The 11409-nt window shown below is 41.1% G+C and overlaps 1 protein-coding gene and 2 long non-coding RNA genes across 9 annotated transcripts; 1 reads left to right on the top strand and 2 right to left on the bottom strand.

Moving 5' to 3' along the window:
• Nucleotides 1-446: 446 nt before the first annotated feature.
• On the bottom strand, nucleotides 447-6101 carry LOC124021450 (zinc finger protein 883-like). Of its 6 annotated transcripts, XM_046336644.1 has the most exons (4): nucleotides 4449-4705; nucleotides 4129-4254; nucleotides 3339-3504; nucleotides 447-2397 (listed from the first exon to the last, which is right to left on the bottom strand). In XM_046336644.1, exons 3-4 carry the CDS (start codon nucleotides 3454-3456, stop codon nucleotides 785-787), a joined length of 1731 nt encoding a protein of 576 aa, XP_046192600.1. In that variant the 5' UTR covers nucleotides 3457-3504; nucleotides 4129-4254; nucleotides 4449-4705; the 3' UTR covers nucleotides 447-784. The 6 variants fall into 6 exon arrangements, with proteins under 6 accessions (XP_046192600.1, XP_046192601.1, XP_046192597.1 ...); XM_046336645.1 differs by lacking the exons at nucleotides 4129-4254; nucleotides 4449-4705 and adding an exon at nucleotides 5955-6094; XM_046336641.1 differs by lacking the exon at nucleotides 4129-4254 and having other exon boundaries at nucleotides 4449-4706.
• On the top strand, nucleotides 4276-8094 carry LOC124021458. 2 transcript variants are annotated; one of them, XR_006836241.1, is made up of 4 exons: nucleotides 4276-4929; nucleotides 5830-5889; nucleotides 6052-6244; nucleotides 7136-7192. It is a non-coding gene; the product is annotated as an uncharacterized LOC124021458 (long non-coding RNA). The 2 variants fall into 2 exon arrangements; XR_006836240.1 differs by lacking the exon at nucleotides 7136-7192 and adding an exon at nucleotides 7920-8094 and having other exon boundaries at nucleotides 4279-4929.
• A 2088-nt stretch (nucleotides 8095-10182) lies between these two features.
• LOC124021460 lies at nucleotides 10183-11078 on the bottom strand. Its single transcript, XR_006836245.1, has 2 exons — nucleotides 10625-11078; nucleotides 10183-10414 (listed from the first exon to the last, which is right to left on the bottom strand). It is a non-coding gene; the product is annotated as an uncharacterized LOC124021460 (long non-coding RNA).
• Between the last annotated feature and the right edge of the window lie 331 nt (nucleotides 11079-11409).

Raw genomic sequence — 11409 nt, 5'->3', positions numbered from 1 at the left:
GATTACAGATATGCATCTGTTGGTCATAGATCCCTTAAAAAAGGTAGTCAGTATCAGTGCCAGTCAGTGCCTCAGTATCAGTCAGTGCCTCATGCAGCGTGACACATCTCCTTCACATCATTTGTTTTTGTATTGAATACGTGTCATGGAAATTACCAGCAGGGCCTCAAATAAACTGAAATTAATCATTATTTATTATCAGCAAGATAGAGAGATTCCAACAAACTTAATGCACCATAGTACATGTCGGTCGGGAGCTCTTTCGGGCAGTCCCGTTAGTTCTCTTATACACTGCTAACACAGACAAGTTATATTTGCATGGTTTACATTACTCATCATTAACGTTTGGATCCTGCATGTGACTGGAACCGTCTCCTATCTTAACTTACAGAACATATACTGGGCATTCTGCCAAAAGGTCTGAGGGGGTCATGACCGTCTCCCCTCATATCTCTACCCAGCACCTACAGGAACCAATGAGTGTATGAGACAATGTACAATTCAAGACTCTCTTCAGACAACATTTCCATCACACATGAATATGCACCTACCATTTCTGAAACATTATTCTACATTATTTGATGGATAGTAGGAGTTAATGAAATAGATACAGCTCTGAACACGCCACCACACACACAGGACTCCTACTTCAAGACGCTTGGTAAATATGGATCCAGAGCTGCATATCATGCTACACAGGTTACCATGGTAATCAGACTTAGTAAACTGTTAGAGAATGGGAGATGGATGACTCTTCACAAGATGTTTTCTATTGAAACTGTATTTAGGGATCTGGAACCGGTGCCGGAGAGGAGGGAGATGAAAGAAAACATGTTTGAGCTTTCTGGTGTTTTATCAGTGACACTGAATGAGCAAACCACTTTCCACAAAGACAGGAGTAAGATTTCTCTCCAGTGTGTATTCGCTGGTGTCTAGTCAGCTCTACTGATTGAATGAAGCTCTTCCCACACTGATCACAGCTATAAGGCTTCTCTCCTGTGTGTATGCGTTGGTGCGTGTTCAGGTGTCCTGACTGATTGAAGCTCTTCCCACACTGATCACAGCTATATGGCTTCTCTCCTGTGTGTAGGCGTTGGTGTGTAGTCAGGTCTCCGGATTGATTGAAGCTCTTCCCACACTGATGACAGCTATAAGGCTTCTCTCCTGTGTGTATGCGTTTGTGTGTAGTGAGCGATCCTGAATGATTGAAGCTCTTCCCACACCGATCACAGCTATAAGGCTTCTCTCCTGTGTGTATGCGTTGGTGTTCAGTCAGGGATCCTGAATGATTGAAGCTTTTCCCACACTGATCACAGCTATAAGGCTTCTCTCCTGTGTGTATGCGTTGGTGTATAATCAGGGATCCTGAATGATTGAAGCTCTTCCCACACTGGTCACAGCTATAAGGCTTCTCTCCTGTGTGGATGCGTTGGTGTGTCGTCAGGGTGGAATCTCGAGCAAAGCTCTTCCCACACTGACCACAGCTATAAGGCTTATCTCCTCTGTGTGTTCGCTGGTGTGTAGTCAGAGTGAAATCTCGAGCAAAGCTCTTCCCACACTGATCACAGCTATAAGGCTTCTCTCCTGTGTGTATGCGTTGGTGCGTGTTCAGGTGTCCTGACTGATTAAAGCTCTTCCCACACTGATCACAGCTGTAAGGCTTCTCTCCTGTGTGTAGGCGTTTGTGTGTAGTCAGGTCTCCTGATCGAATGAAGGTCTTCCCACAATGATAACAGCTATAAGGCTTCTCTCCTGTGTGTATGCGTTGGTGTGTAGTCAGTTGTCCTGAATTATTGAAGCTCTTCCCACACTGATCACAGCGATAAGGCTTCTCTCCTGTGTGTATGCGTTGGTGTCTAGTCAGGTCTCCTGATCGACTGAAGCCCTTCCCACACTGATCACAGCTATAAGGCTTCTCTCCTGTGTGTATGCGTTCGTGTATAGTCAGGTGTCCTGATTTATTAAAGCTCTTCCCACACTGATCACAGCGATAAGGTTTCTCTCTTGAGTATACGTGTTTGTGTGTTGCCTGGGCTCCTGATTGAATGAGGTATTTCCCACAATCAAAGCAGGGGTACGGTATCTCCCCTGTATGAATTTTCTGATGAGAATTTAATGTTTTAGAATCAGCTAAACTCTTCCCACACTGAGAGCAGTGGTACAGTTTCTCACCAGTGTGAATCCACTCATGAATGATCAATTCCTTCTGTTTAGCAAAACTCTTCCCACAGTCAAAGCAGCAGTGGTGAGGTTTCTTCCCTATACATCTCTGCTGGTGTTTCTTGAGGTGTTCTGATCTGGAGAGACTCTGCTCTTTCTCCTCAGCATCATGATGTTGTCGAGGTGCCCCAGATGATAAGCCCTTCCCACTGAGAGAGCAACGATTAGGGATGTCCCCTGTGAAACAATGACATTAAATCATTAAGTTCTGCAAATATGGGTCCATAAACAGATCGGTATTTCCATTAAATGAATGCCTTTTGCGTCCTTCTGATATTTTTCCAGTAATAATTGTGCACCAATATTCCATTTTAAATCTCTGTTATATAAAATAAAGTGCCATTTAATACAGAACACATGGATGGAGTATTTGAATAATTAGATTTGTTTTATGAATAAAGACTTGCTAAAGTGACACAATTCAGCATTTTGACAGGTCCCTCCGTCAAAACTTCTAGGAAGATTTTAACCCACCTAATACAATAATAACTCGTAGGTTTACCATCATTGAGTACGGTTACAAGCGCAGAATAATATGACTATTGTGAATAGTCAATTAGTATAGGAGTTTGATTTAAACATGGACAGGCTTGGAAAGTAGAACAATTTCCCTCATAAACCTGTTTATATGGACACATCTGAAATCAGGCTACGTGACTTTGATAAATGCAAAAAATAGGCGATCAAAATAAACTTTCTACAACAGCGACCATGTTATTTTAAGCATATTTGATTGAGTTCGGATAAATAAAGCTGCATACTTTCAGGTTTTCCTGAACTCACCGGACTCGAGCAACAGATGTTAGCTGGCGCTGCTTGCCTATTTTAGCCATGTAATCCAGCGGTTTTGTTGTTTTCAGTCGTCCCCTGTTAAGTCAACCCGGTTACTTTATTTGGCACTTACTATAGTATTTATTTCTATGTAACCTCTTGAGATGAGAAACTTGTTTTTTTATTTAGTTGAGCACTTGCTCTTCATGACAGAATGTTAAAATTATGTTGAATCAAACTTCTTTTTTTACCAAGTTACACTTCTTAAAATCGACCAGATATTTTTATCAATATATGCTTAAATCAATTATTTGTTACAGAAGCAGACTGTAGTCTAATCCACACACCATGGTTCTTACGTAATGAAATCACATCTCCATGTTCCTCTTCTCCTCTCTCAGTTCCGCTCTGCCCCGGTGTTTTCCTGCAGTCGACCAGACCCAGCAGTAAAATACAGGGAGACATTAGACCTGGGGACTCCAGGGGGGTGAAGTGGGACGGGCTAGCTTTGTCCTGTTGGCCACAATAAGTATTCTACATTGATTAACATTAAACCAAGTATTTTATTAATTTATTCCAAACCTCTGATTTTGGGTGCATCCTTAGGATATCTCCTTTTTCCTCAAATGCTGAATCATTCACTACTTCCCACTAATCTAAGAGCATTGACTGGTGGAGGAATGGGCTAGTTTCCACCATTGTAAATCGCTCTGGATAAGAGCGTCTGCTAAATGACTTCAATGTAAATGTAATATATCTCATACCATATATATCTCATACCAGTCATTTGATTTCAAACAGCGATGAAGAGGTGAAGCGAGAGGGATAACTGGGCCCAAAATCTGGCTTCTGTTTCATTTGATCAAATATAAAATTCGTACCGATTAGGTTGTTAAGAGTGTATTGATAAAAATAGGACACTTTATATGGTAGTAGTGACTTGACACTAGTTACCGCAAACAAATCCCTAAACCACGCCCATTTCTACCATTGTCCTTATTAACATGTGATTTTAACCCTAACCTGAACAACACTTCTAGCGTTATGCCTAATCCGACATAAATGTAAATGCTAAATAGAAGTTAGACTCTGTTGCAACACGCATGTCTGCCCTCTCGTTGGCTATAATGGTCCCACCTGATCTCGCCCTTTTCCGATTTCCTTCCATTTTTAAAGACATGTATTTTCTTTGTTTGAGCGGCCACTTGAGTATCAGGTCAAATAATGGACAATGTGTTCGAAATCAGCGAAGGAATGTGAACACTTTGGGAGGAAGGAGAGATAATTAGGTCAGTCACAGATTCCTAAACATGATATTGTAGTAGTAGTAGGCTACTTTGTTGAAGAAGAGTTTTTTTTGTCCAGCCGTTTAAACTCAACACATGAATGTGGAGGATCCAAGATGATGAAAACTAGGCCTAAACATTTTGTACAACACAGCAGGCATATAGACTTACCCGATCCATTGTGGAAGCTAGTGTTTATTTGTATGGCGTGACATGTTGTAGGGTACAGTACAGTTGAACTACTTTGTTGTAGTGTTCAGATAATGATTCTCAAGGCTGCGACTGATGCGCCCCTAGACCAGAGCAATCAAACATCTATTTAAATATCAAAACGTAAATAAGTTAGAACAAATAAACGTCTCATGTAGCCTAATATTACTTCAGAAAGTTCCTGGATAAAATTTGACGTGATCTATTAAAGTGAAGAAAACGTTCAACACCCCCTTTCCCTAAGAATCCTGTTGTCTGATATCGTCTACTTTTACCTGACAGCCACTTGGAACACATGCGCAAAGAGGAAGTATCTCAACAGGCTTCTCTCTCGCGAGGGAGTATCTGGTTCTCGAACAACATTGTCCTTGTGCGCCAATTAGTTCATATTAGTGGGAATCTATTTACACGGAGAGGAATTATGGAAAGATACAACTTTGAGGTAATTGTTCAAATATAAGTATGAATAATTAAAATGTTCTTATACTACTATGTAGTGAAGTGAAAGTTGTCAAATATATACATAGTAAAGTACAGATACACCCAAAAACTACTAAAGTAGTAATTTAAAGTATTTTTACTTAAGTACTTTACACCCCTGCGTAAGTCTTTCTTCTAAACTAAACTACAGTCAAATGTATTGTATTTATAACTAACTCCCTTCTGTCTATGTATATAACTTGTATACAATAAATAAACAATAAAGATGCAATTTCAAAATAACAAATAAAGCTATATTGTAGCTATAAAGCAAACGTTCGCTAGCTAATGACAAGCTCATCTCTGCTGCCTGAATGCTTTCACGTTTCTCTCGTCTGGGTTTCTTGCTGTTAGCGATCACATGGACAAGCAGTAGCCTACTGCAGTAGTAAGACTACACAAATTATCAACATTTTATTTTTACTCTGCACAAATAGAGAACAGTCAGCCCTTGAATGCTAGCTAACGAACTGTCTGTGTGCTGACTACAGGTTTAACTAACGTTAGTTGATTGTAACATTGACTCTGTCTGTGTGCTGACTACAGGTTTAACTAACGTTAGTTGATTGTAACATTGACACTGTGTGCTGACTACAGGTTTAACTAACGTTAGTTGATTGTAACATTGACACTGTCTGTGTGCTGACTACAGGTTTAACTAACGTTAGTTGATTGTAACATTGACACTGTCTGTGTGCTGACTACAGGTTTAACTAACGTTAGTTGATTGTAACATTGACACTGTCTGTGTGCTGACTACAGGTTTAACTAACGTTAGTTGATTGTAACATTGACACTGTGCTGATTACAGGTTTAACTAACGTTAGTTGATTGTAACATTGACACTGTGTGCTGACTACAGGTTTGGACGTCACTCTACAGATGGACCCTCTATCCTGACACCTCTGGAGCAGTGCTGCAGGTATAACACGGTACATGATAAAAAATTAAGACATAAGTTGTGTTATCATGAATATATATACTCACCTAGAGGAGAGAACATGTTAAATGAAAAATATAATTTATTCCTCTTCTTTCTCAACTTTTACTTCATTTCTCTCTCGCTCTCTTTCTCCTTCTCTAGGATCTGTCACTCTACCCTCCTGTGTCTGTCTGCGTCTCCTCTCCCTGCCCCAGTACAGTCTGATGTCATGAGGGACTCTTTTTCATGATCCTCTATTCCCGTGGCCCCTCTCCACCCTGGACCATCGCCTAGCAACCGTGCTCAGAACCTTTGAGCCGTTGCCAGGATCAACAGTGTAGCCTCCATGGACGAGGTGAGGATTATGTCACTCATTATAAGACCTTGGTTACACCTGTGACACATGCAGGGTAGTCTTAGAAAACAGGATTCCAAATGGGTTCTTCAGCTGTCCCCATAGGAGAACTCTTTTGGGTTCCAGTTGTGTTAAGGTAGGGATGGTATACAGAACATAGCTCTATTTGGTAGAAGACCAAGTCCATATTATGGCAAGAACAGCTCATATAAGCAAAGAGAAACGACAGTCCATCATTACTTTAAGACATGAAGGTCAGTCAATCCGGAAAATGTCAAGAACTATGAAAGTTTCTGCAGGTGCAGTTGCAAAAACTATCAAGCGCTAACTGGCTCACATCAGGACCCCCACAGGAAAGGAAGACCCAGAGTTACCTTTGCTGCAGAGGATAAGTTCATTAGAGTTAACTGCACCTCAGATTGCCACCCAAATACATGCTTTGGAGAGTTCAACTAACAGACAAATCTTAACGTAAACAGTTCAGAGGAGACTGCGTGAATCAGGCCTTCATGGTCGAATTGCTACAAAGAAACCACTACTAAAGGACACCAATGAGAAGAGGAGACTTGCTTGGGCCAAGAAACACGAGCAATGGACATTAGACCGTTGGAAATTTGTCCTTTGGTCTGAGGAGTCCACATTTGAGATGTTTGTTTCCAACCGCTGTGTCTTTGTGAGACACAGTTGGTGAACAGATGATCTCCCCATGTGTGGTTCCCAACATGAAGCATGGAGGAGGAGGTGGTGTGGGGGTGCTTTCCTGGCGACACTGTCGGTAATTTATTTAGAATTCAAGGTACACTTAACCAGCATGGCTACCACAGCATTCTGCAGCGATACGCCATGCTATCTGGTTTGTGCTTAGTGGGACTATCATTTGTTTTTCAACAGGACAATGACCCAACACACCTCCAGGTTGTATAAGGGCTATTTGACCAATAAGAAGAGTGATGGAGTGCTGCATCAGATGACCGGGCCTCTACAATCATCCAACCTCAACCCAATTGAGATGGTTTGGGATGAGCTGGACCGCAGAGTGAAGGAAAATCAGCCAACAAGTGCTCAGCATATATAGGAATCATTCAAAACTGTTGGCATTCTCTCCAGCTTCATGAGGAATGAATCACTCTGTCATTCCTCATGAAGCTGGTTGAGAGAATACCAAGAGTGTGCAAAGCAGTGTAAGGCAAAGGGTGGCTACTTTGAAGAATCAAAAATATACTTTGATTTGTTTTAACACTTTTTTGCTCACTATTTGATTCCATGTGTTATTTCATAGTTATGTATTCACTACTATTCCACAATATAGAAAATAGTAAAAAATAAAGAAAAACCCTTGAATGAGTAGGTGTTCTAATACTTTTGACACATTATAAGACATATATTTTGACACATTATTAAGATATTAACATGCATGATCTTTTTGATGAAAGGCAACTAATGATGTCACATGTCACATAGGCCCACAGATCAGTGCCCCCTTTAATAGAGTACAGTCATTGCCAAAAGTTGAGAATGACACAAATATTAATTTTCACAAAGTCTGCTGCCTCAGTTTGTATGATGGCAATTTGCATATACTCTAGAATGTATTGAAGAGTGATCAGATTAATTGCAAAGTCCCTCTAACATGCAAATGAACTGAATCCCCAAAAACATTTCCACTGCATTTCAGCCCTGCCACAAACGGACCAGCTGACATGATGTCAGTGATTCTTTCGTTGACACGGGTGTGAGTGTTGACGAGGACAAGGCTGGAGATCACTGTCATGCTGATTGAGTTTGAATAACAGACTGGAAGCTTCAGGAGGGTGGTGCTTGGAACCATTGCCAGTAAGATTGTACCTAAATCAACCATTTATCGGATCATCAAGAACTTCAAGGAGAGCGGTTCAATTGTTGTGAAGAAGGCTTCAGGGCGCCCAAGAAAGTCCAGCAAGCGCCAGGACCGTCTCCTAATGTTGATTCAGCTGCGGGGTCTGGGGTACCACCAGCACAGAGCTTGCTCAGGAATGGCAGCAAGCAGGTGTGAGTGCATCTGCACGTACAGTGAGGCAAATACTTTTGGAGGATGGCCTGGTTTCAAGAAGGGCAGCAAAGAAGCCATTTCTCTCCAGGAAAAACATCAGGGACAGACTGATATTCTGCAAAAGGTACAGGGATTGGACTGCTGAGGACTGGGGTAAAGTCATCTTCTCTGATGAATCCCCTTTCCGATTGTTTGGGGCATCCGGAAAAAAGCTTGTACGGAGAAGACAAGGTGAGCGCTACCATCAGTCCTGTGTCATGCCAACAGTAAAGCATCCTGAGACCATTCATGTGTGGGGTTGCTTCTCAGCCAAGGGAGTGGGCTCACTCACAATTTTGCCTAAGAACACAGCCATGAATAAAGAATGGTACCAACACATCCTCCGAGAGCAACTTCTCTGTGACGAACGATGCCTTTTCCAGCATGATGGAGCACCTTGTCATAAGGCAAAAGTGATAACTAAGTGGCTCGGGAACAAAACGTCGATATTTTGGTTCCATGGCCAGGAAACTCCCAGACCATATTCCCATTGAGAACTTGTGGTCAATCCGCAGGAGGCGGATGGACAAACAAATACCCACAAATTCTGACAAACTCCAAGCATTGATTATGCAAGAATGGGCTGCCATCAGTCAGGATGTGGCCCAGAAGTTAATTGACAGCATGCCAGGGTGGATTGCAGAGGTCTTGAAAAAGAAGGGTCAATACTGCAAATATTGACTCTTTGCATCAACCTCATGTAATTGTCAACATAAGCCTTTGACACTTATGAAATGCTTGTAGTTTTAGTTTTACTTCAGTTTTCCATATTAAACATCTGACAAAAATATCTAAAGACACTGAAGCAGCAAACTTTATGGAAATTCATATTTGTGTCATTCTCAAAACGTTTGGCCACGACTGTAGATGGTTAATATTATGTAGATTACACGTCATACTGCAACTAAGCACGGGAGGGGAGGGTGGTCACTTATTGTAGCAAATGTGTAGCTCCTGTAAGACATGTTTCTCCATCAATTGTTTCAAACTTATTTTATTCTCATTATCATGACTATAGCATTGTTGTTTTGGAACTCAGGCACACAATATATCCTGGTCTCTTCTATGTAATTCAACTCAACATAACAAAATACATTACACCACACTATAGATGTCTATTTTACATTTGGATTTACATGCAAGCTTTCATTCTGCAGAACAAATCCCCAATAAAAAGTAGAACGGTAGGGTATACGTTATTATCAAGTGTACTTACAGAGTGAAGAGAGAGCGAGAGTTTTGATAGAATGCCTTATTGGATGTGTGAAACAAAGTCTGAGGTCTGTGGTTGACACCATCCAGATGTACAGAGGCTAAAATGGTGATGAAGTGCTCTCTTCCTGTCATGTCTTCTCCTGACAACCAACATGTCAGTAAAGGGCTTTTCAACAAATCTATTAACTTCTTATGGAGCACTTATTATACAAGAGGCCTATGTTCCTTCTAGAAGCCAAGGGTTTAAGTCAGTCAAGCTATTCTACAAGAAGGAGAGTTGTAAAATATCCCTATTAAAATCCTACAATATAATTGGACCACAGTGCTCTCTTCTGGCATCTCAACACAACAGCCGTCAACAGCTGACAGCAGTCAACAGCTGACTCAAACCATAGAGGTAGGTAAAGGGAGCACTTGGACCAAAGCCTATTTTAGCATGGATAGCAGCATTGAGGGTTTTCACCATTTTGAAGTAGTCGACTAGGTGGGACTTGATATGAGTTCAGGAAGGATAAAAAAGTATATCCAGGTCAGCATGAAGGGTCTGCTAATTAATTATACTCCTGAGCAAACATTCCATGACTGCAGGTGGCAGGAAATCACCAACCTTGACTTTGCACCTGTTCAGACGATACAGACTCCAGCACAGATGACGGCAGTTTGCACCTTTTTAATTTATTTTAAAAACTGCCAATACACACATAGAAGAACCCAACCTATTTCTGGGTTTGAGGCAGTTGGACGGTGGAATATAGAGGCACTTTCTGGTTTCTGTGGTGAATACTGATGTTGTGAACATCATCCTGATCATCTGTGTCTGCTGTCTGTGCTGCAGAAGGGGTCATGGCCATGCCTGAGCCGTTGACATAAATTGGACTAGCGTCTCGCTGATGGGGAAAGAAGACCGATAACATTACGGTTGAAAAATACAGTAACGCCACAGTCATTGGCATAGAAAGATGCCTGAGCAGAGTGCACACTTCCGTTTGTCAGCACACTTCCGTTTTTCAAAAGAAACGGTAGTTAGGTTAAATGCTTTATCCCTGAAAACCAGAAAAATCCACTTTGCCAAGCAGCTAAGGGTGATTCACACATACCGTTGTCAGTCAGCTGATTCCAACAGACTCACAAGTCCATTCTCTGCTGTGTCTCTTCTGTCAGAGGTGGATTTGGAGGCCTTCTCCCTGTTTTTGCGAATGATGGAAAGAATAAATAAATGAACAGATGATTGGATGAATTAATTCAGAAATTAAAATCAAGTTTAATATTGAGATCAATGATTATAAAACAGAATATGAAAAGGGGTTAATTCCTCTCACTCACCTGAACCACTTAAAGCCAGAGGATGAGAATCAGAACATACACTATGATTCCTACAGCTGCTTCCTTCAAAGACGATTGTTCCCCCACAGACAACACAGGAAAGTTGAGATCATTGTAGCCTTCTACTGTACAGGAGTTTCTGCCTGTATCCTCACTGCTGACTGGGACGAGGATCAAACGTACCACCACACCAACCATATAATTCTTTTTAAGCATATTTAATTCTGAGTTTGGAGAAAAAGTTTGTTTGTGAAAACAATTTCTAAACTGTATACTTTTAGTTTTTCCTGAACTCAGTCAAAAGAAGTTAGCTGGCGCTGCTTGTGTTAGCACATACACAGATTAAATACACCTCTATAACTCTGATTAAAGTGTTTACATGTCCTAATCATTCTAAAGATTGTTCAGAAAACCAGGTGTTTTTAAAGGTGAATCCTTACTTCTGTTATGACCTCACACCAATTAAGATCAGCAGAGTAAGATGTTTACATGACGAATGTCATACTCTGTCTACTGCCATAATCAGTTTAATAGGAAATGATTAGTGTGCATGTAAAGC

Source organism: Oncorhynchus gorbuscha, unplaced genomic scaffold (assembly GCF_021184085.1).
Source record: "Oncorhynchus gorbuscha isolate QuinsamMale2020 ecotype Even-year unplaced genomic scaffold, OgorEven_v1.0 Un_scaffold_1118, whole genome shotgun sequence".
Lineage (NCBI taxonomy): Eukaryota > Metazoa > Chordata > Actinopteri > Salmoniformes > Salmonidae > Oncorhynchus > Oncorhynchus gorbuscha.
This window is presented reverse-complemented; position numbering and strand designations above follow the sequence as displayed.